The sequence below is a fragment of the Pseudophryne corroboree genome, chromosome 7 (genome assembly GCF_028390025.1).
Source record: "Pseudophryne corroboree isolate aPseCor3 chromosome 7, aPseCor3.hap2, whole genome shotgun sequence".
NCBI classification, from domain to species: domain Eukaryota; kingdom Metazoa; phylum Chordata; class Amphibia; order Anura; family Myobatrachidae; genus Pseudophryne; species Pseudophryne corroboree.
Genome location: NC_086450.1, coordinates 30,560,419 through 30,583,591, shown reverse-complemented (window position 1 = coordinate 30,583,591; position 23,173 = coordinate 30,560,419). Strand labels below are relative to the sequence as shown.

Below are 23,173 nucleotides of genomic sequence, written 5' to 3'. Positions count from 1 at the left end.
CAGCAACTTGGAGTCCTCCAAGTCCCCAGTAGGCGCAAGGCACCACAATAAGCTGGTTCAGGTGAAACACTGACACCACCTTAGGGAGAGAACTGGGGACGAGTCCGCAGCTCTGCCCTGTCCAAATGGACAAACAGATATGGGCTTTTTTGAGAAAAAAACCACCAATTTGACACTCGCCTGGTCCAGGCCAGGGCCAAGAGCATGGTCACTTTTCATGTGAGATGCTTCAAATCCACAGATTTGACTGGTTTTAAACCAATGTGATTTGAGGAATCCCAGAACTACGTTGAGATCCCACAGTGCCACTGGAGGCACAAAAGGGGGGTTGTATATGCAATACTCCCTTGACAACTTCTGGACTTCAGGAACTGAAGCCAATTCTTTCTGGAAGAAAATCGACAGGGCCGAAATTTGAACCTTAATGGACCCCAATTTGAGGCCCATAGACACTCCTGTTTGCAGGAAATGCAGGAATCGACCGAGTTGAAATTTCTTCGTGGGGCCTTTCTGGCCTCACACCACGCAACATATTTTTGCCACATGTGGTGATAATGTTGTGCGGTCACCTCCTTTCTGGCTTTGACCAGGGTAGGAATGACCTCTTCCGGAATGCCTTTTTCCCTTAGGATCCGGCGTTCCACCGCCATGCCGTCAAACGCAGCTGCGGTAAGTCTTGGAACAGACATGGTACTTGCTGAAACAAGTCCCTTCTTAGCGGCAGAGGCCATAAGTCCTCTGTGAGCATCTCTTGAAGTTCCGGGTACCAAGTCCTTCTTGGCCAATCCGGAGCCATGAGTATAGTTCTTACTCCTCTACGTCTTATAATTCTCAGTACCTTAGGTATGAGAAGCAGAGGATGGAACACATACACCGACTGGTACACCCACGGTGTTACCAGAACGTCCACAGCTATTGCCTGAGGGTCTCTTAACCTGGCGCAATACCTGTCCCGTTTTTTGTTCAGACGGGACGCCATCATGTCCACCTTTGGTATTTCCCAACGGTTTACAATCATGTGGAAAACTTCCCGATGAAGTTTCCACTCTGCCGGGTGGAGGTCGTGCCTGCTGAGGAAGTCTGCTTCCCAGTTTCCATTCCCGGAATGAAACACTGCTGACAGTGCTATCACATGATTTTCCGCCTAGCGAAAAGTCCTTGCAGTTTTTGCCATTGCCCTCCTGCTTCTTGTGCCGCCCTGTCTATTTACGTGGGCGACTGCCGTGATGTTTTTCCCACTGGATCAATACCGGCTGACCTTGAAGCAGAGGTCTTGCTAAGCTTAGAGCATTATAAATTTACCCTTAGCTCCAGTATATTTATGTGGAGAAAAGTCTCCAGACTTGATCACACTCCCTGGGAATTTTTTCCTTGTGTGACTGCTCCCCAGCCTCTCGGGCTGGCCTCCGTGGTCACCAGCATCCAATCCTGAATGCCGAATCTGCGGCCCTCTAGAAGATGAGCACTCTGTAACCACCACAGGAGAGACACCCTTGTCCTTGGATATAGGGTTATCCGCTGATGCATCTGAAGATGCGATCCGGACCATTTGTCCAGCAGATCCCACTGAAAAGTTCTTGCGTGAAATCTGCCGAATGGAATTGCTTCGTAGGAAGTCACCATTTTTACCAGGACCCTTGTGCAATGATGCACTGATTTTAGGAGGTTCCTGACTAGCTCGGATAACTCCCTGGCTTTCTCTTCCGGGAGAAACACCTTTTTCTGGACTGTGTCCAGAATCATCCCTAGGCACAGCAGACTTGTCGTCGGGATCAGCTGCGATTTTGGAATATTTAGAATCCACCCGTGCTGTTGTAGCAGTATTCGAGATAGTGCTACTCCGACCTCCAACTGTTCCCTGGACTTTGCCCTTATCAGGAGATCGTCCAAGTAAGGGATAATTAAGACGCCTTTTCTTCGAAGAAGAATCATCATTTCGGCCATTACCTTGGTAAAGACCCGGGGTGCCGTGGACAATCCAAACGGCAGCGTCTGAAACTGATAGTGACAGTTCTGTACCACGAACCTGAGGTACCCTTAGTGAGAAGGGCAAATTTTGGACATGGAGGTAAGCATCCCTGATGTCTCGGGACACTATATAGTCCCCTTCTTCCTGGTTCGTTATCACTGCTCTGAGTGACTCCAACTTGATTTGAACCTTTGTAAGTGTTCAAATTTTTTTAGATTTAGAATAGGTCTCACCTAGCCTTCTGGCTTCAGTACCACAATATAGTGTGGAATAATACCCCTTTTCTTGTTGTAGGAGGGGTAATTTGATTATCACCTGCTGGGAATACAGCTTGTGAATTGTTTCCCATACTGCCTCCTTGTCGGAGGGAGACCTTGGTAAAACAGACTTCAGGAGCCTGCGAAGGGGAAACGTCTCGACATTCCAATCTGTACCCCTGGGATACTACTTGTAGGATCCAGGGGTCCTGTACGGTCCCAGCGTCATGCTGAGAGCTTGGCAGAAGCGGTGGAACGCTTCTGTTCCTGGGAATGGGCTGCCTGCTGCAGTCTTTTTCCCTTTCCTCTATCCCTGGGCAGATATGACTCTTATAGGGACGAAAGGACTGAGGCTGAAAAGACGGTGTCTTTTTCTGCAGAGATGTGACTTAGGGTAAAAACGGTGGATTTTCCAGCAGTTGCCGTGGCCACCAGGTCCGATGGACCGACCCCAAATAACTCCTCTTCCTTTATACGGCAATACACCTTTGTGCCGTTTGGAATCTGCATCACCTGACCACTGTCGTGTCCATAAACATCTTCTGGCAGATATGGACATCGCACTTACTCTTGATGCCAGAGTGCAAATATCCCTCTGTGCATCTCGCATATATAGAAATGCATCCTTTAAATGCTCTATAGTCAATAAAATACTGTCCCTGTCAAGGGTATCAATATTTTTAGTCAGGGAATCCGACCAAGCCACCCCAGCTCTGCACATCCAGGCTGAGGCGATCGCTGGTCGCAGTATAACACCAGTATGTGTGTATATACTTTTTATGATATTTTCCAGCCTCCTGTCAGCTGGCTCCTTGAGGACGGCCCTATCTATAGACGGTACCGCCACTTGTTTTGATAAGCGTGTGAGCGCCTTATCCACCCTAAGGGGTGTTTCCCAACGCGCCCTAACTTCTGGCGGGAAAGGGTATACCGCCAATAATTTTCTATCGGGGGGAACCCACGCATCATCACACACTTCATTTAATTTATCTGATTCAGGAAAAACTACGGTAGTTTTTTCACATCCCACATAATACCCTCTTTTGTGGTACTTGTAGTATCAGAAATATGTAACACCTCCTTCATTGCCCTTAACGTGTGGCCCTAATAAGGAATACGTTTGTTTATTCACCGTCGACACTGGATTCAGTGTCCGTGTCTGTGTCGACCGACTAAAGTAATTGGGCGTTTTAAAACCCCTGACGGTGTTTTTGAGACGTCTGGACCGGTACTAATTGTTTGTCGGCCGTCTCATGTCGTCAACCGACCTTGCAGCGTGTTGACATTATCACGTAATTCCCTAAATAAGCCATCCATTCCGGTGTCGACTCCCTAGAGAGTGACATCACCATTACAGGCAATTGCTCCGCCTCCTCACCAACATCGTCCTCATACATGTCGACACACACGTACCGACACACAGCACACACACAGGGAATGCTCTGATAGAGGACAGGACCCACTAGCCCTTTGGAGAGACAGAGGGAGAGTTTGCCAGCACACACCAAAAACGCTATAATTTTATAGGGACAACCTTATATAAGTGTTTTCCCTTATAGCATCTTTTTTATATATTTCTAACGCCAAATTAGTGCCCCCCCTCTCTGTTTTAACCCTGTTTCTGTAGTGCAGTGCAGGGGAGAGCCTGGGAGCCTTCCCTCCAGCCTTTCTGTGAGGGAAAATGGCGCTGTGTGCTGAGGAGATAGGCCCCGCCCCTTTTTCGGCGGGCTCGTCTCCCGCTCTTCAACGGATTCTGGCAGGGGTTAAATATCTCCATATAGCCCCCGGAGGCTATATGTGAGGTATTTTTTGCCAAAAAATAGGTTTACATTGCCTCCCAGGGCGCCCCCCTCCCAGCGCCCTGCACCCTCAGTGACTGCCGTGTGAAGTGTGCTGAGAGCAATGGCGCACAGCTGCAGTGCTGTGCGCTACCTTAAGAAGACTGAGGAGTCTTCTGCCGCCGATTCTGGACCTTCTTCTCTTTTCAGCATCTGCAAGGGGGCCGGCGGCGAGGCTCCGGTGACCATCCAGGCTGTACCTGTGATCGTCCCTCTGGAGCTAATGTCCAGTAGCCAAAGAAGCCAATCCATCCTGCACGCAGGTGAGTTCACTTCTTCTCCCCTAAGTCCCTCGTTGCAGTGATCCTGTTGCCAGCAGGACTCACTGTAAAATAAAAAACCTAAGCTAAACTTTTCTAAGCAGCTCTTTAGGAGAGCCACCTAGATTGCACCCTTCTCGGCCGGGCACAAAAATCTAACTGTGGCTTGGAGGAGGGTCATAGGGGGAGGAGCCAGTGCACACCACCTGATCCTAAAGCGTTACTTTTTGTGCCCTGTCTCCTGCGGAGCCGCTATTCCCCATGGTCCTTTCAGGAACCCCAGCATCCACTAGGACGATAGAGAAATTACATTACTTCTTTACTAAAGTAAACCCTCTCCTTGTGGTAAAAGAGAGGGCTTCGTAACTTCTAACACCTCCTTTATAGCTAAAACATGTTTTGAATGCTTTTTTGCTAACTTAGGACCTATTCCCCTGGAATCACTAGTGTCGACACAGGAATCAGAGTCCGTGTCGGTATCAGTTTGTACTACTTGTGCAAATTTGTATGTGACCCAGAAAGGTCCCTGTGGATGAAAGGCAGAACTATTAAAAATCACATCTTCAACAGATTATTTTCATTTTCTGTATGAGATTCAGTCCAACCTCTTACTGATATGATTCACACTATCATGTAACCTTTCACCCAGTCAGGCTCTTGGTGTCATATTACACCTCTGAGTCCCTAACATGTCTCCACAGAGTTCCCTGCCACAGACATGTCACACACGTGCACAACCACACCACAGACACTCCGGGACTTATAGGGGACAGACCCAAAGTAAAATCTGTCAAAGGGACACAGATAGGATTTGCCAGTTCACAACCCAGCGCCAGTAACACAATGTCTGTGAACACAAAATGCCCACTGACATGCAGCGCTTTTATAATGCTAATCACACAATTATATAGCACCAAATTCACTGTGGCCCCCCGTTTTGCACCCTGATACTTGTTCAGTAGTGGAGAGTGACCAGCATTGTCTCTGCAGCCTGAGGAGAGAAAATGGCGCTGAGCAGTGTGCTTTTATGAGGTAAATTTTTTATACTGGCAGGGGTAGGACTGTGCCTCAGCAACTTATGCCCCTTATTTATGCCAGTTTCCATAGGTTTCATGCAGCCCAGGGCGCCCCCCCCCCCCCGCCCCTCCTCACGCCCTGCACCCTGCAGTGCCTGTGTATGTGTGGGCAACATGGCGCGCTGCGCTCCCGCCAGGCGTGCGGTTACCTTTAGCCGTCACTTTCTTGATTGAAGATCTGTCTTCTAACACTCACCTGTCTTCTGGCTCTGTGAGGGGGGTGACGGCGTGCTGTGGGAACGCTAGGCACGGCTAGCGTTCAGTTCCCTTCAGGAGCTAATGGTGTCCTGTCAGCCAGAAGCAGAGTCATGAAACTCTTTAGGAAGTTGGTTCCTACTTCTGCCCACTAAGTCCCACGAAGCAGGGAGTCTGATGCCAGCAGATCTTCCTGAAAATAAAAAACCTAACATAAGTCTTTTCAGAGAAACTCAGTAGAGCTCCTCTGGAGTGCATCCAGTCTGCCTGGGCACAATTCTAAAACTGAGGTCTGGAGGAGGGGCATAGAGGGAGGAGCCAGTTCACACCCTTGAAAAGTCTTAAAGTGCCCATGGCTCCTGCGGAACCGTCTATACCCCATGGTACTGAAGTGGACCCCAGCATCCTCTAGGACGTATGAGAAAGAATATTTTTTTGATATATGGAAAAAATTTCCTTTTTTACATCGGTCGTTCTATTTTTACCTGGGATCTACTAACTGGTATCATAAGTGAAGTCACTCTGGTCTGTTAGCCCCTCACCTTTTAGATTGTAAGCTCGCAAGAGCAGGGACTTCTTTCCCCATGTGCCTTTCCTTTTCTTACTTACACTATCTTATACTCCCATTGATGGCACCTAACCCTGGGTTTTCTATACCTGTCCTATAATGTCTTGAACTGTAAGCGCTGTTTTCTTGTTTGCTCATTTGATTATGTACCGTGTAATGGGCGCTGCGGATCCCTTGTGGCCCCATATAAATAACGCATAATAATAATAACAACAACAACAACAACAACTGCTGGAGGACATATAAAGATACACTGATAGGAGTAAGCACTCTATATTCTGTGTGAGTTGGGGTACGCACCTTGGCAAATTTATTGCAACTAAAAGATACCTTTATAGTGGTTTCTAATCTAAACCCTGTGTGAGTTGTGGGTACTTGAAGTTCAACCCCATTTCTGAATGAATCTTATTTCTGGGATGTGGTGTGCATAGTTTCACGAGGAGTCTCCTTACCCACTAAAGATACCTTGATGTGTTTATACTTACCTCATTTTGTGTGAGTGGGGTACGCTCTCTATTCTGGATATCTCAAGGGTTGCGTGCTTTGATTTGATTGTGAAACTTACCTACGCATTTGTCGTTTTTCTTGTTTCTCTCTCTGCATGAGCCTGAAGGAGCATTTTTCAGACGATTTGGAGGTCCTAAGACAACAATTGAACCCCCCACTGGATTGGCCGTAAAGAGGATCTATTGTCCATCTCTGTATAAACGGGACATATTATACCTCATATTGGGGGTCATTCCGTGTTGATCTCTCGCTAGCTGTTTTTAGCAGCCGTGCAAACGCTATGCCGCCTCCCACTGGGAGTGTATTGTAGCTTAGCAGAAGTGCGAACGAAAGGATCGCAGAGCGGCTACAAAATAATTTTGTGCAGTTTTAGAGTAGCTTCAGACCTACTCAGCGCTTGCGATGACTTCAGACTGTTCAGTTCCTGTTTTGACGTCACAAACACGCCCTGCGTTCGTCCAGCCACGCCTGCATTTTTCCTGGCACGCCTGCGTTTTTCCAAACACTCCCTGAAAACGGTCAGTTGACACCCAGAAACGCCCACTTCATGTCAATCACTCTGCGGCCAGCAGTGTGACTGAAAAGCTTCGCTAGACCTTGTGTGAAACTACATCGGCCGTTGTGAAAGTACGTCACATGTGCGCATTGCGCCGCAAACGCATAAGTGCCATTTTTTGCATCATCGCTGCGCAGCGAACATTTTCAGCTAGCGATCAACTCAGAATGACCCCCATTGTACATTCTACTTTATATAGTATAATTTTTGTGTTAGAGCTCCCTGGACACAGACGAGTATCTGCTTTTGTTTTGTATGACCTAGCTATATAAATGTGGGGACGTTTATTCTGATACTCAGAGTGTATGGGCAGCTTTGCGCCAAGTAGGTGAACATTCCTCCCCTCTCTTTTAATAACAAACCAAATGTCTTGAAACGACGAGGCTATTTGTGAAGCAGGTATTAAGTTTTCCTTCGCAAATGTTATCCTAAGCTTGCGAGCAGGGCCTTCCTACCTCTATGTCTGTTTTTACCCAGTTTTGTTCTATTACTGTTGTTCTAATTGTAAAGCGCAGCGGAATATGCTGCGCTATATAAGAAACTGTTAATAAATAATAATATGTTGTCACTGCTGCATTGCGCGGCACTCAGAGCTGCCTCCAGTAACAGGACACTGCTACATTACAACAGCAATACTTTAATAATATTCTTTTCAAATCGCAACGTCATGGACAGTCAGTGTACATTCTCCTTTTTATACTCGTGCCTAATGGTGTCCATCGTCTTTCTTGGGTGGAAAGAGGGCATACTCCACTCCGAGAGCCACCACAAAGGCAGCAAAGCCCCACCTAAATCCTTTGAAGAGAACTTGGCTTAAGGTAACCGGCTTTGAGAATTCTCCCATATACCTCCAGGCCTCATTCCTGCAAAGCAAACAGAAGGCAAGCGGTAATACGGAGTCATTAACCGAGTAACATCACCGCTGACCAACAGAGCACAGTACAGCCTAAAAGGAGCAGCTCGGGTAATAGGATACATTTTACATTTACAAACAAAAATATCAGAATACTGTCGTAACTCCAAGCGCTACTAACTGGTGTAAAATAAAAGGAGTATCTCCGGCCGCTAAGGAGTCTGGTCTTGTTAGGACCTAAAGAACGTATGTATGCCGGGGAGGGTTAGGATTAGGCTGTCTGTGTGTGTGTGGGGGGGGGGGGGGAGGGGAGGGTTACGGTTAGGCTGCGGGAAGGAAAGGATTCTGACCGCCGCCATTTTAACTACCAGTCTCCCGTACCCAATCTGTTAAATCAGCATGTGGTTCGCTCATAAAGGTTTAAATGTAACTATGTATCAGTTTAGCCGTTAATACATATCTAATAGTCATTGCACCTTCTTGCACTGAAGCTCTTTTCATAGTACCCACCTCAGTCTATGGGGTATATTCAATTGATGTCCGATCCATTCCGACCTGGGCTATTCAATGCATTCTCAATTCATCTTTAAAAAAAGTTGAATTGAGATGCGGGAGCTTAGATGGGGGAGAGCCGCGGGCAGACGGGGGAGAGCAGCGCTACAGCAGCGGCTATTTAGCCGCTGCTGTCCCCCATCTACCCCCCCCATCTCTGCCTCTCCCTGTCCCCGCATCACAGCCACTGCTCACGGCAGCGTCCACCCAGCTCCAGCAAGCGTGGTCTCGCTTGCTGGAGCCGGGTTGACGCTGCTGTGAGCGGCGGCTGTGACACATCCTCCGGCGCTCCTCTCCCCATCTGCCCGCCGTCGAACTGAGATGGTCGAAAAGGGGGGCCAAAACCATCACAAGCATGCGGATCGGCAGCTATTCCGCCGATCCACGTGCTTTTCAACAAGTCGAATTCCTCGACTTGTCGAATAATTTGGGGTTAGATTCCCTTCCCTTCCGACCTAAAAAAGTCGAAAACTGCCGTCTTTTCCACAGACGGCAGCTTTCGACTTCAATTGAATATACCCCATTATAGGGTAAATATAATATTAATACCAGTTCAAGATGGATGCTATCAGGATAAACCAGGGTTGGGGAAAAAAATAAGAATTTACTTACCGATAATTCTATTTCTCGTAGTCCGTAGTGGATGCTGGGAACTCCGTAAGGACCATAGGGAATAGCGGCTCCGCAGGAGACTGGGCACAAAAGTAAAAGCTTTAGGACTACCTGGTGTGCACTGGCTCCTCCCCCTATGACCCTCCTCCAAGCCTCAGTTAGGATACTGTGCCCGGACGAGCGTACACAATAAGGAAGGATATTGAATCCCGGGTAAGACTCATACCAGCCACACCAATCACACCGTACAACCTGTGATCTGAACCCAGTTAACAGCATGATAACAGAGGAGCCTCTGAAAAGATGGCTCACTACAGCAATAACCCGATTTTTGTAACAATAACTATGTACAAGTATTGCAGACAATCCGCACTTGGGATGGGCGCCCAGCATCCACTACGGACTACGAGAAATAGAATTATCGGTAAGTAAAATCTTATTTTCTCTGACGTCCTAGTGGATGCTGGGAACTCCGTAAGGACCATGGGGATTATACCAAAGCTCCCAAACGGGCGGGAGAGTGCGGATGACTCTGCAGCACCGAATGAGAGAACTCCAGGTCCTCCTCAGCCAGGGTATCAAATTTGTAGAATTTTGCAAACGTGTTTGCCCCTGACCAAGTAGCTGCTCGGCAAAGTTGTAAAGCCAAGACCCCTCGGGCAGCCGCCCAAGATGAGCCCACTTTCCTTGTGGAATGGGCTTTTACAGATTTTGGCTGTGGCAGGCCTGCCACAGAATGCGCAAGCTGAATTGTACTACAAATCCAACGAGCAATAGTCTGCTTAGAAGCAGGAGCACCCAGCTTGTTGGGTGCATACAGGATAAATAGCGAGTCAGATTTTCTGACTCCAGCCGTCCTGGAAACATATTTTCAGGGCCCTGACTACGTCCAGCAACTTGGAGTCCTCCAAGTCCCTAGTAGCCGCAGGTACCACAATAGGCTGGTTTAAGTGAAATGCTGAAACCACCTTAGGGAGAAATTGAGGACGAGTCCTCAATTCTGCCCTGCCCGTATGAAAAATTAGGTAAGGGCTTTTATAGGATAAAGCCGCCAATTCTGAGACACGCCTGGCTGAAGCCAGGGCTAACAGCATTACCACCTTCCATGTGAGATATTTTAAGTCCACAGTGGAAAGTGGTTCAAACCAATGTGATTTTAGGAATCCCAAAACTACATTGAGATCCCAAGGTGCCCCTGGAGGCACAAAAGGAGGTTGTATATGCAGTACCCCCTTGACAAACGTCTGCACTTCAGGAACTGAAGCCAGTTCTTTTTGGAAGAAAATCGACAGGGACGAAATCTGAACCTTAATGGACCCTAATTTTAGGCCCATAGACAGTCCTGTTTGTAGGAAATGCAGGAAACGACCCAGTTGAAATTCCTCTGTAGGGGCCTTCCTGGCCTCGCACCACACAACATATTTACGCCAAATACGGTGATAATGTTGTACGGTTACATCCTTCCTGGCTTTGATCAGGGTAGGGATGACTTCATCCGGAATGCCTTTTTCCTTCAGGATCCGGCGTTCAACCGCCATGCCGTCAAACGCAGCCGCGGTAAGTCTTGGAAGAGACAGGGTCCCTGCTGGAGCAGGTCCTTTCTTAGAGGTAGAGGCCACGGGTCCTCTGTGAGCATCTCTTGAAGTTCCGGGTACCAAGTCCTTCTTGGCCAATCCGGAGCCACGAGTATAGTCCTTACTCCTCTCCTTCTTATGATCCTCAGTACCTTGGGTATGAGAGGCAGAGGAGGGAACACATACACTGACTGGTACACCCATGGTGTTACCAGAGCATCCACAGCTATTGCCTGAGGGTCCCTCGACCTGGCGCAATACCTGTCTTGTTTTTTGTTGAGGCGGGACGCCATCATGTCCACCTTTGGTTTTTCCCAACGGTTCACAATCATGTGGAAGACTTCTGGGTGAAGTCCCCACTCCCCCGGGTGGAGGTCGTGTCTGCTGAGGAAGTCTGCTTCCCAGTTGTCCACTCCCGGAATGAACACTGCTGACAGTGCTATCACATGATTTTCTGCCCAGCGAAGAATCCTTGCAACTTCTGTCATTGCCCTCCTGCTTCTTGTGCCGCCCTGTCTGTTTACGTGGGCGACTGCCGTGATGTTGTCCGACTGGATCAGCACTGGCTGACCTTGAAGCAGAGGTCTTGCTAGGCTCAGAGCATTGTAGATGGCTCTTAGCTCCAGGATATTTATGTGAAGTGATGTCTCCAGGCTTGACCACAAGCCCTGGAAATTTCTTCCCTGTGTGACTGCTCCCCAGCCTCTCAGGCTGACATCCGTGGTCACCAGGACCCAGTCCTGAATGCCGAATCTGCGGCCCTCTAGAAGATGAGCACTCTGCAACCACCACAGGAGAGACACTCTTGTCCTTGGAGACAAGATTATCCGCTGATGCATCTGAAGATGCGACCCGGACCATTTGTCTAGCAGATCCCACTGGAAGGTTCTTGCGTGGAATCTGCCGAATAGGATTGCTTCGTAAGAAGCCACCATTTTTCCCAGAACCCTTGTGCATTGATGCACTGAGACTTGGCCTGGTTTTAGGAGCTTTCTGACTAGTTCGGATAACTCCCTGGCTTTCTCCTCCGGGAGAAACACCTTTTTCTGGACTGTGTCCAGGATCATCCCTAGGAATAGAAGTCGTGTCGTCGGGATCAGCTGCGATTTTGGAATATTGAGAATCCAACCGTGCTGGCGCAGCACTATCTGAGATAGTGCTACCCCGACTTCCAACTGTTCCCTGGATCTTGCCCTTATCAGGAGATCGTCCAAGTAAGGGATAACTAAAACTCCCTTCCTTCGAAGGAGTATCATCATTTCGGCCATTACCTTGGTAAAGACCCGGGGTGCCGTGGACAATCCAAACGGCAGCGTCTGAAACTGATAGTGACAGTTCTGTACCACAAACCTGAGGTACCCTTGGTGAGAAGGGTCAATTGGGACGTGTAGGTAAGCATCTTTGATGTCCAGAGACACCATATAGTCCCCTTCTTCCAGGTTTGCAATCACTGCTCTGAGTGACTCCATCTTGAATTTGAACCTTTGTATGTAAGTGTTCAAGGATTTCAGGTTTAAAATTGGTCTCACCGAGCCGTCCGGCTTCGGTACCACAAATAGTGTGGAATAGTACCCCTTTCCCTGTTGTAGGAGGGGTACCTTGATTATCACCTGCTGGGAATACAGCTTGTGAATGGCTTCCAATACTGCCTCCCTGTCTGAGGGAGACGTCGGTAAAGCAGACTTTAGAAAACGGCGAGGGGGAGACGTCTCGAATTCCAATTTGTACCCCTGAGATACCACCTGAAGGATCCAGGGGTCCACTTGCGAGTGGGCCCACTGCGCACTGAACTTCTTGAGACGGGCCCCCACCGTGCCTGAGTCCGCTTGTAAAGCCCCAGCGTCATGCTGAGGACTTTGCGGAGGCGGGAGAGGGCTTTTGTTCCTGGGAACTGGCTGTTTGTTGCAGCCTTTTTCCTCTCCCTCTGCCACGGGGCAGAAATGAGGCGCCTTTTGCCCGCTTGCCCTTATGGGGCCGAAAGGACTGCGCCTGATAGTATGGCGTCTTCTTAGGTTGAGAAGCTACCTGGGGTAAAAATGTGGATTTTCCAGCAGTTGCCGTGGCTACCAGGTCTGATAGACCTACCCCAAATAACTCCTCCCCCTTATAAGGCAATACTTCCATGTGCCTTTTAGAATCCGCATCACCTGACCACTGCCGCGTCCATAAACCTCTTCTTGCAGAAATGGACAGCGCGCTAACTCTTGATGCCAGTCGGCAAATATCCCTCTGTGCATCACGCATATATAGAAATGCATCCTTCAAATGCTCTATAGTCAATAATATACTGTCCCTATCAAGGGTATCAATATTTTCAGTCAAGGAATCCGACCACGCCAGGCCCGCACTGCACATCCAGGCTGAGGCTATTGCTGGTCGCAGTATAACACCCGTGTGAGAGTATATACATTTTAGGATATTCTCCAGCTTTCTATCGGCAGGTTCCTTTAGGGCGGCCGTATCAGGAGAGGGTAATGCTACCTGTTTAGACAAGCGTGTGAGCGCTTTATCCACCCTAGGGGGTGTTTCCCAACGTGCCCTATCTTCTGGCGGGAAAGGGTACGATGCCAATAACCTTTTAGGAATTATCAGTTTTTTATCGGGGGAAACCCACGCCTCATCATCGGACCCATTTCCGGACCTTTTCTTGCTTCTGGCTCTGTAAGGGGGCCGGCGGCGCGGCTCCGGGACCGAGCTCCGAGGCTGGGCCTGTGTTCGGTCCCTCTGGAGCTAATGGTGTCCAGTAGCCTAAGAAGCCCAATCCACTCTGCACGCAGGTGAGTTTGCTTCTTCTCCCCTTAGTCCCTCGATGCAGTGAGCCTGTTACCAGCAGGTCTCACTGAAAATAAAAAACCTAAAACTAAACTTTTCACTAAGCAGCTCAGGAGAGCCACCTAGTGTGCACCCTTCTCGTTCGGGCACAAAAATCTAACTGAGGCTTGGAGGAGGGTCATAGGGGGAGGAGCCAGTGCACACCAGGTAGTCCTAAAGCTTTTACTTTTGTGCCCAGTCTCCTGCGGAGCCGCTATTCCCCATGGTCCTTACGGAGTTCCCAGCATCCACTAGGACGTCAGAGAAAACAGTTTAAAAAAAAAACAAAAAACTAAAAACCCGTTCTTTTTTTTGCCATTAACATTTTCATGAAGAAAAAAGTAATCCTGTTTGTTATAATACTGTGAAACATTGCTATGTATTAGAAACCTTGATCAACCATGTTTTTAGGTTATCTAACATGAACAATTTAAAGTTATTAGGCTTTGATAGGATTTATTTGACATCTTTCAATAAAACCAATTTTAGACTAAATATAATTAAAACACGTAAAAGGTACTTTTCAGAGAAACGCACAAACACAAAAAAAGGAGTTTAGCATTAGCACTGGATATGTCACTGACATTAAACATGAATTAAACACTAGTTTAGATGCCTTTTCAGTTCCCAGTCTGTTTCGAAGCTTCGAATGTACTAAACCAGAAAAAACAAACAAAAAAAACAAAAAACACTTTCTACACTGGCTGAAGATGATTGAGCAGTCAGAAGTTGTTCAGTAATGGGAAATGCATTAGGTTTTGAATTGAAGTACACATGAAGATTAAACCATGAGGTGTTTTTCTGTGTATTGCCTGTTTTATGTGTTGGTGTTGTTTACTCTTTAAGACTGTGCGGTATATTCAATTGAAGTCGAAAGCTGACGAAAAGACGCGAGTTTTCGACTTCTTTAGGTCGGAAGGGGTTCCGACCTATTCAAGCTAACCCCAAATTATTCGACAAGTCGAGGAATTCGACTTGTCGAGAAGCATGTGGACCGACAGGTTTTGGCCCCCTTTTCAACCATCTCAACTCGACTTTAAAAAAGTTGAATGGAGATGCGGGAGCAGAGACAGGGGAGAGGAAGAGACATGGGGAGACGAGGAGGAAAAGGGGGAGAGCTGCAGGCAGACGGGGGAGAGCAGCACTACAGCAGCGTAGCCGGAGGATGTGTCACAGCCGCCGCTCACGGCAGCGTCCACCCGGCTCCAGCAAACTCTCCCCCCTCTCCGGTTCCCTCATCTCAATTCCACTTTTTTTATAGTGGAATTGAGATGGCATTGAATAGCCCAGGTCGGATTCATTCCAAAAAAAGAATGTCGGAATGGATCCGACTTCAATTGAATATACCCCTGTGAGTGTTAACTGTTTTTTTTCCTGTCCTATAGGAATGTTGGGGAAGAAGCTTGATGCTAGGCAGATTTAGCACCTCTCTTATCTGATTCACCTCCCTATATCTTTGTGTTGTGTGTGATTTATTGCATTGGTTCAGCTTACTTATACCGCTTTTAGACCTGAATAGCGGGTCGCAGCCGGGAGCCTGACACGGGTGCTACCCGGCTGCAACCAGCGTCAGCCCCCATTTAGAACGGAGTCACCAACCCGGCATATTGGCGACGTTGCCGAAGACGCAACGGGGGCGGCGCTTGGAGGTCACATGATCTCCAAGCACCACCCGCTCATACATTGCAAACGGGAAGCCGGGTCGCGCGATTCGGCTCCCGTTTACACTGAACAGTTTGCCGGGTTGAACACGTGTTCAACTCCGCAAACTACCCGAGTTGGAATACCGGGTCACTCGTCCCGGATTACTCCAACTCTGCCCTTTTACACCGAGCAGCAACACGGGTTATGCACCTTCATGCGCAATAACCCGTGTTATATGCTGCCGGTGTAAAAGGGGTATTAGATGAAAACCACAAGCAACAAGAATGTGGAATAATACCAGGGATTCCCTTACAATAGGTTTTTTAAGAAGTCACGGTGTTGCACCTGTAGTCACAGCATATTAAAAGTGTTTTTAAAAAACAAACAAAAGCATTTGGTTTAAAGCCAGCCAACCCTGGGATTAACAAAGCACCGCAACTTTTCCCAGAGGAGCGCTCAGGCTACGCAGCGAGGTGAGGGAATCGCCAGTGTGCTTTCTTTATGTGGTTTCCATTAAAACCAGCAGGTAATTACTGTTGTCATAAACCTGTTTGTCTGATGTGTAAACATATGAAGAACAAAGCAAGAAGTATTACCTCTTATGCAAGTGGGGACAGTTATTATATTAAACAATATATTAATTGTGAAACTATACACTGTGTGTATATTTTACAGTGTCCTTGTTCCTTGCAGTAAGTAGGGAGAACAAAGACATTGATCAAATGTAGATTTAGTCACAGATATTTGTCATGAATTTCTCTGCGACAAAAAAATAAATAAGAAAATACTAATCTTAAATGCTAAGTACACTATGAGCGGATGTCAAATGTTTATCCACCGTCAGCCACTAGATGGCGCCCAAACGGAGCTATTCAACTGGAGCTCCGTTCGGGCACGATGGCTGCTGGCGTCTGCATTTCAGAGCCTTGGAGAGTGATTACGTGGAGAGAGATAAAATATCAATCAGCTCCTAAATGTCATTTTTCAAACACAGCCTGTGACATGGCAGTTAGGAGCTGCTTGGTTGGTACTTTATCACCGTGCAATTTATCTCTCTCTAAAGCTTGATAAATCTGGGCTTAAGATCCTTATTCAGGTTTGTTAGCAAACCAAAAAGGTAAGCAATTGGGCAAAACCATGTTGCAGTGTAGGTGGGGCAGATGTAACATGTGCAGAGAGAGTGAAGGGCCCCATACACTAGGACGATTTTACACGATTTAATACAATTCATATATATATATATATATATGTCTGATATAGTGTATGAAATTGTGTACAATTGTATGTGTTTTAGATCGTATCCAATCTGATGCGTGTCCCCGTGGCTGTAGGATAGGATCCCCTAGGTTGTTGGTGCTGCACTAATGATATATCGGAATTGGATGGAATCGGATGCAAAAAGTGTGTATTTTGTGCATGTGATATATGGCATGTGATGTATCACAGGGAAGTGTGACCGGCATTCTCAGGACACTCCCAGCCCCTGTAGCCCTCTATCCAGCCAATCAGATATATCTCATGGTACAATTGTATGCCGTACGATATATTGCATGCGATATATAGCGGCTTCATCAATCGCATGCGATATATCTTATGCAAAAATAGCACAAAAGCACCAAATCGTATGGAATCACTCCCGGGAAGTTCCCGGGGGAGTTCAAAGGAAATTACATCCGACTTCAGCCACAGACATAGGGCTGTAGTATGTGGGGCGTGTTCAAATTGAAATCTAAATTGCGGTGTAAAAATAAAGCAGCCAGTATTTACCCTGCACAGAAACAGTATAATCCCCCCAAATCTAACGCTCTCTGCACATGTTACATCTGCCCCCTCCTGCAGTGCACATGGTTTTGCCCAATTGCTTACTTTTTTGTATTGCGAACAAACCTGAATAACCCTTTAAGTACACTATTAGCGAATTAAGATGCTACATTTTGGAAAAAGTACTCAAGCACGGGAATGGCTAATTGGCGAAGCATCAAAAAGGCCCCATACACTAGAACGATAATGCCCGATGTCATCCGATTTCGGGCATTCTGCCCGATATATCGAGTGAAATCGGGCATTTTGGAGGTGTTTCTGATCCGATGCGCGTTCCCGTGAGCATCGGATCGGATCCTCCAGATTGAACGTGCTTCACTCGTGATATGTCGTTCCCGCAGGCATGGCTGGGATCATCTAAGATATATCGTATGGAAAAGGACAGCATACGATGTATCTTGGGCAATCCTGCCGCTCGGGAGGCTGCCGCGGTGATCGCCTGCGACATGTCAGACGGACATGTCGCAGTAGTGTATGGGGCCCTTAAGGTGTGCCAAGTGTCTCGCACCAAAACTGGTAAGTGTATGAGGACATATCTATAGCAAACCTTAAACCGGTGGCCTTGTCATGAAGGTGTCAGATAGGCCAGCTATGGGATGATATAGAGAGGTAATGAAGGTGTCAGATAGACCAGCTATGGTATGATATAGAGAGGAAATGAAGGTGTCGGATAGGCAGCTATGGTATGATATAGAGAGGTAATGAAGGTGTCAGATAGGCCAGCTATGGTATGATATAGAGAGGTAATGAAGGTGTCAGATAGGCAGCTATGGTATGATATAGAGAGGTAATGAAGGTGTCAGATAGGCCAGCTATGGTATGATATAGAGAGGTAATGAAGGTGTCAGATAGGCCAGCTATGGTATGATATAGAGAGGTAATGAAGGTGTCAGATAGGCCAGCTATGGGATGATATAGAGAGGAAATGAAGGTGTCAGATAGGCCAGCTATGGGATGATATAGAGAGGTAATGAAGGTGTCAGATAGACCAGCTATGGTATGATATAGAGAGGAAATGAAGGTGTCAGATAGGCAGCTATGGTATGATATAGAGAGGTAATGAAGGTGTCAGATAGACCAGCTATGGTATGATATAGAGAGGTAATGAAGGTGCGGGATATGCGGCAATGACAGTGTGATATATATCTATGTCTTTATACAAGGTCAGACATACCTTAACCACGGATCTCTCAGACCTTTTCTAGCCAGCCTGGCCTGCACATCTTCCAGCGGTGTGCCCTCTATTTTCCAAACCCTGTAATCTGGTATGTGGAGCTTCGCAGGCCCGTGCCCTTCATGTCCATGGCCCATACCTGCCATAGAAGTTCATAGATATTATAGATAGCAGACACACATATACATATAATGTGATTACAATAATACTGATTGCTTTCCCGACCTATAAGTGGTATAGGGGCTTTGCTATAGAGTGAATGCTATCACAGTGCAAACGATAGAGAAATCTATCCAAAAATAAATGAGCACTCTATGGACGGAACTCAAATGTTTTACCGCCGGCAGCCACTAGATGGTGCCCAAACGGAGCTATTCAATTGCAGCTCCGTTCGGGCACGATGGCTGCTGTCGCCTGAACTTCAGCTCACACTCCCCAGGGGTTGGCTAACTGAAATACGCAAAAAGCGACTCGTTTGGGCACCCAAACGGCACTTTGTTCGGGTCTAGCTGATTTACGCGGCTAAACCAGACCTCTATGGGCGCAATCAATGCAATAAAGACATACTATTGGATATCGTCCCCGCGATCTCCGTCACTTTAGACGGGAGTTCTAAATGTTTGCCTATGCACCAGGCATTGCTAATGGCGATTCAAACAGTAAGTAGTCATGCTCTGATACTGCAAGCCCTACTGGAGGAAATCCCTACCTAAATAAAATGATTACTATACAAATAACCCGGTATCGACGCGGCATATTGCCGTGTCGAAACGGGTCAGTGTGCGATGTGAAAGGTCCTTTGCTGAATTAACGGGTCGCCTGACCCGGTAATTCAACCCAGTAAAAAAGAAGGGTTATTACCGGGTTGAATACCGGGTCAGGTGCAGTGTGAATGGGAGCCGTTCCGATGCGACACAGCTCCCATTCACAGCATAGGGAGAGGCGGCGCAGGAGATGAGCTCATCTCCCAGCGCCGCCTCCACCCCCGCCCCTGCTGCGCCCCCCGCTGCTATGGCAACCGACTCGGTATATTGCCGGGTCAGAAAGCCAGCAAAGGAGCGCAAATCCCGGATCCCACCCGGTAAGGACACGTTTCTCTTACCGGGTGGGATACGGCATTTGCGATCTGAAAGCAGCATTACCATACTATCCCTTTAAACCTGGACACTCATGAATCACACAGGTTCTGTGGCTGGCTGACTTCAAGCCTGCATTTCACCTGGTTTTAGTCAGCCACAGAACCTGTGTAAACCATAAGTGTCCCGGTTTAAAGGGACAGTACGGTAAGCCTAATTATGAATAATTAAGGCATTCTGTTTTGCTCTCAGTACAGCTCACTTTCTTTCTGGGCAGGAGAAGTACTTTTTTTTTGGGGTAAAACCTGCCACCTAGTGGTCAGACAGAGTGTTTCGGTGATAACTGTAGCTAGATGTATTCATATTACCTTGTTGAAGCATCAGGACATGTAACAATAACCACAATATTTATATACTGAATATATAGGATTTTGCATTGGTGTGGTGTACACCTGCGGTCAAGCACAGCTGCAGAATTTGAAAACGGTAGTTGGAGACATACCCTTTTGCATCAAGTAACCAAAGTGAATACTGTACATGCATGTGGGTTAAAGGATCGCTACGATACGTGCCTTCTGTAGTCCAACCGGAGGGAACATTATATTTTAACATTGTTACCCAGGTACTCATCGTCACAGTGGGGGTGATTCAGAAACGGACGGAGTTCAGGCATCCGTTGAAAAGTACAGATTGTCTGTACTTTGCGCAGGACCCGTTCTGCGCATGCACAAGAGTCCTGCGATGACGGACACAGAACGGCACCAGACTGTGGAAGAGGTCAGGATCTCTGTCAGAGGATTGCCTGTAAACGGATGATTGTGCTGGAGTAGATGAGATACATTGTCCCGGGAAGCAGGCCGGATCAGTAATGCACCAGGAGGCTGGATGTCTCCTGCTGTATTACCATATTAGTGCGACCGCAGCTGCTTCCATGAAAGCAGCATCAACTGCATCTCCGTCCACATCTAAATGACGGCCAGTGGTTAGGGTGGCTACCCATGCATCATCGATTCCTGGAGATCCACCCCCGCAATACCAACCCCCCCCCCCCCCGCGGCACCAATCAATGTTCATGTAAATAAAATGATGTACCATATTTATAAGATATTTTACGTACAAACAATCTAAATGAAACCGTGTATCTATATAAATAGGAATATAATAGTCACCACATGGATAAATTACAGCCATTTGGTGCCTTAAAACCGGATTGTGTGAAAGAAGTGTAAGTGTTGCACACAACCTAATCAATATCAAGCTTCAACAGGTTACACAAACAAATGCACTACTAAATGGTCTGTTGGTGATTAAAAAATATACATATATCTATATATAACCTGAGCCTCTATTTGTTTCATGCATGCTCATTATATTATAAATATATGCGTGACGTGCCTGTCAGCTCTTGTTGCTCTTCTCACATGAGCCGGGCTGGCGTTACTTCACCACTGCAGCCCGTGGAAACGCTGAGGAAGAGCTGTCGATGTCAGCTTCGGCTCAGTCTGCGGTCCACAGGCGCAGCCCAGGAAAAACGCTGAGGAAGAGCTGCTTCGGCTCAGTCTGCGGTCCGCAGGCGCAGCCCAGGGAAACGCTGAGGAAGAGCTGCCGTTGGCAGCGTCACGGCAGCTTCGGCTCAGTCTGTGGTCCGTAGGCGCAGCCCGGGGAAACGCTGAGGAAGAGCTGCCGATGGCAGCGTCACGGCAGCTTCGGCTCAGTCTGGGCTGAACAGTCTCGCGAGATTTGATGTCATCATCTCGCGAGACAGTCACTATAGTTCACTGAGTTCCTCGGCTGCCAAGGAGCACTGCTGGTGCTCCCAGGGTCCCTTTATTCCTGGAGAATCCAGAGGAGGGGAAAAGCCCCCTGGAGGGCTGCCACCAAATCCTGGAGAATCCAGGAAATCAGGGAGAGGTGGCAACCCTACCAGTGGTAACAGAAAGTGCCCAGTATTATTATATCGCCTATTTGGTTGTGGAATGAACGGCCAGAAGCGGAATAGCACTGAAATGCTATTAAATTGAAGAAGTGAAACCAGATAGTTCCAACCAATTTTAAGGGCCCCATACACTAACGCGACACGTCCGACCGTCATGTCGCAGGCGATCACCCCCGCAGCCTCCCATGCGGCAGGGTCGCATACGATACATTGTATGCGGTCCTTTTGCATACGATGTATCGTAAGCGATCCCAACCATGCCTGCAGGGTCGGACATGATCGTTAGTGCAGCACATTCAATCTAGGGGATCTGATCCGATGGTCAAGGGAACGCGCATCGGATCGGAAACACCTCTAAAATGCCCGATTTCACCTGATATATCGGCCCAAATGCCCGAAATCGGATATTATGTTCTAGTGTATGGGGCCCTTTACTTTGTGGTGTTGCCTAAACCACATGCAGCAGTCTGGGATCTTGGGAATATTAAACATTTTTAAAACTTAGGGCACATCATATACCAAATTACAGCTCGTAGTCTGTAGATTTGCAGAATTATATTTGGCACTGTAATTGGCTGCTTCGTTTCGGTGTTATGTGCCAAAATGCCCGCCTGCCGTTTACAATGCATCACCATTGTGCTCTGGAAAATGTGACAGTTGCCTGGTGACCTGGAACACGTGACCTGCTCTGGAAACTGTGACAGTTATTTGCAGCCACCCACTAAGCAGGGATATTTACAAATTCTACTCCTAATGGGGTGAAAAGGAGCAAAATGTTCCGCCCAGCAAACCCGTAGCCGGTTGACACCGGGCACATCAGCTAGATCGCTATGAATCGTGTCATCATGACCCCGCCTCCAGCGACACAGAGCTGGACACACCCCTCTTCAGCGCCATGCACAATAAGTGTCGGTTTCACAGGCTCCCTCAAAGGCTTTTTGATAAATAGCCATATACTTATGACAGTAGAGTGAGTGAGTGTGAGTGTGAGTGTGAGTGTGTGTGTGGACTATGCTGCAGCTGCACCCAGCATTATATGTTACCATGTAATAGCCACATGACCCTCAGCTGCCACAGGCGTCGTGTGAAGCACACCCAGCTTCTTACCTGCAGGAACAGACTCCTGTGAGGGGCCACTTCTACCGGAACGGAACCGGAAACAGTCCTAGGTGAAGAAGGACGGATGTCAGAATAACCTTGTCCAAACCTCACTATTTCTGGTGTCAATAAAGTTGTTGAAAGAAAAAGTATGAAAAAAACCCTCTCTCCCCCTGCTGCCGTGCACAATGCAATGACGCCACCCATAGCCCCATCCAATGGCCGGCGACAGCGCCCGGAGCGAGGCTTGGAACGCAAACAGCTTTCCCTTCTCTGGCGGTGACGTGTTCCTCAGCCAGAGCACCAATCAGGGCGGCGCTTGCTTGTGGAGCGGCGCTGGCCTATGGGAGGCGGCGTTGGTGCGCTGCTGCCGCTGCCGCTGCGGCTTGTCAGGAAGGAGAGGGGAGACATGATGACCGGGGCTCCGGGTGAGGAGGAGGCGGAGTGAGGTAACCGGATCGTTGCATGTCAGCAGGCACCGGAGTCAGTGTGAGGTGTATGGCAGATGCGGGGGAGCCCAGTCATACACCCTCACCTCTGCAGCACCGGGCAGCTGCTCCTGTCATACTCTCTCACTAGCTGTGCAGAGTATAGCTGCGGCTGCCTCTGCCACTGGGAAGTCACAGCTTATATATAGATTTCTAATATCAATTGCTATTAGTAACAGCTGTACATATTCTCTCCGGCAGCTCTCTCTGCCCGCCCCTGGCAGCTTTACCTGTCACCCCTTCCCCTGGCAGCTCTGCCTGTCTCCCCTGCCCATGGCAGCTCTGCCTGTCTCCCCTGCCCATGACAG

General features: G+C 48.0%; 2 protein-coding genes across 3 annotated transcripts in view; one reads left to right on the top strand and one right to left on the bottom strand.

Moving 5' to 3' along the window:
- Positions 1–7,843: 7,843 nt before the first annotated feature.
- Positions 7,844–22,494, bottom strand: NDUFB3 (NADH:ubiquinone oxidoreductase subunit B3). Its single transcript, XM_063932866.1, has 3 exons — positions 22,387–22,494; positions 18,268–18,406; positions 7,844–8,089 (listed from the first exon to the last, which is right to left on the bottom strand). Exons 2-3 carry the CDS (start codon positions 18,402–18,404, stop codon positions 7,933–7,935), a joined length of 294 nt encoding a protein of 97 aa, XP_063788936.1. The 5' UTR covers positions 18,405–18,406; positions 22,387–22,494; the 3' UTR covers positions 7,844–7,932.
- A 143-nt stretch (positions 22,495–22,637) lies between these two features.
- The window catches only part of HYCC2 (hyccin PI4KA lipid kinase complex subunit 2), a 201,059-nt gene continuing 200,523 nt past the window's right edge, over positions 22,638–23,173 (top strand). Inside the window, exon 1 of one of the 2 annotated variants that reach the window (XM_063932863.1) lies at positions 22,638–22,826. The gene's annotated coding sequence lies outside the window, so the exon portion shown is untranslated. The remainder of the gene's footprint in view (positions 22,827–23,173) is intronic. The other variant, XM_063932864.1, reaches the window with a different exon arrangement.

Bases quoted from the DNA above. Each gene is read 5' to 3' on its own strand.
- NDUFB3 (XM_063932866.1), bottom strand. From the start codon at position 18,404: ATGGGCCATGGACATGAAGGGCACGGGCCTGCGAAGCTCCACATACCA. The intron at 8,090-18,267 runs GTATGTCTGACC...TTTGCTTTGCAG, and splicing joins CTGAGAGATCCGTGGTTAAG to GAATGAGGCCTGGAGGTATA.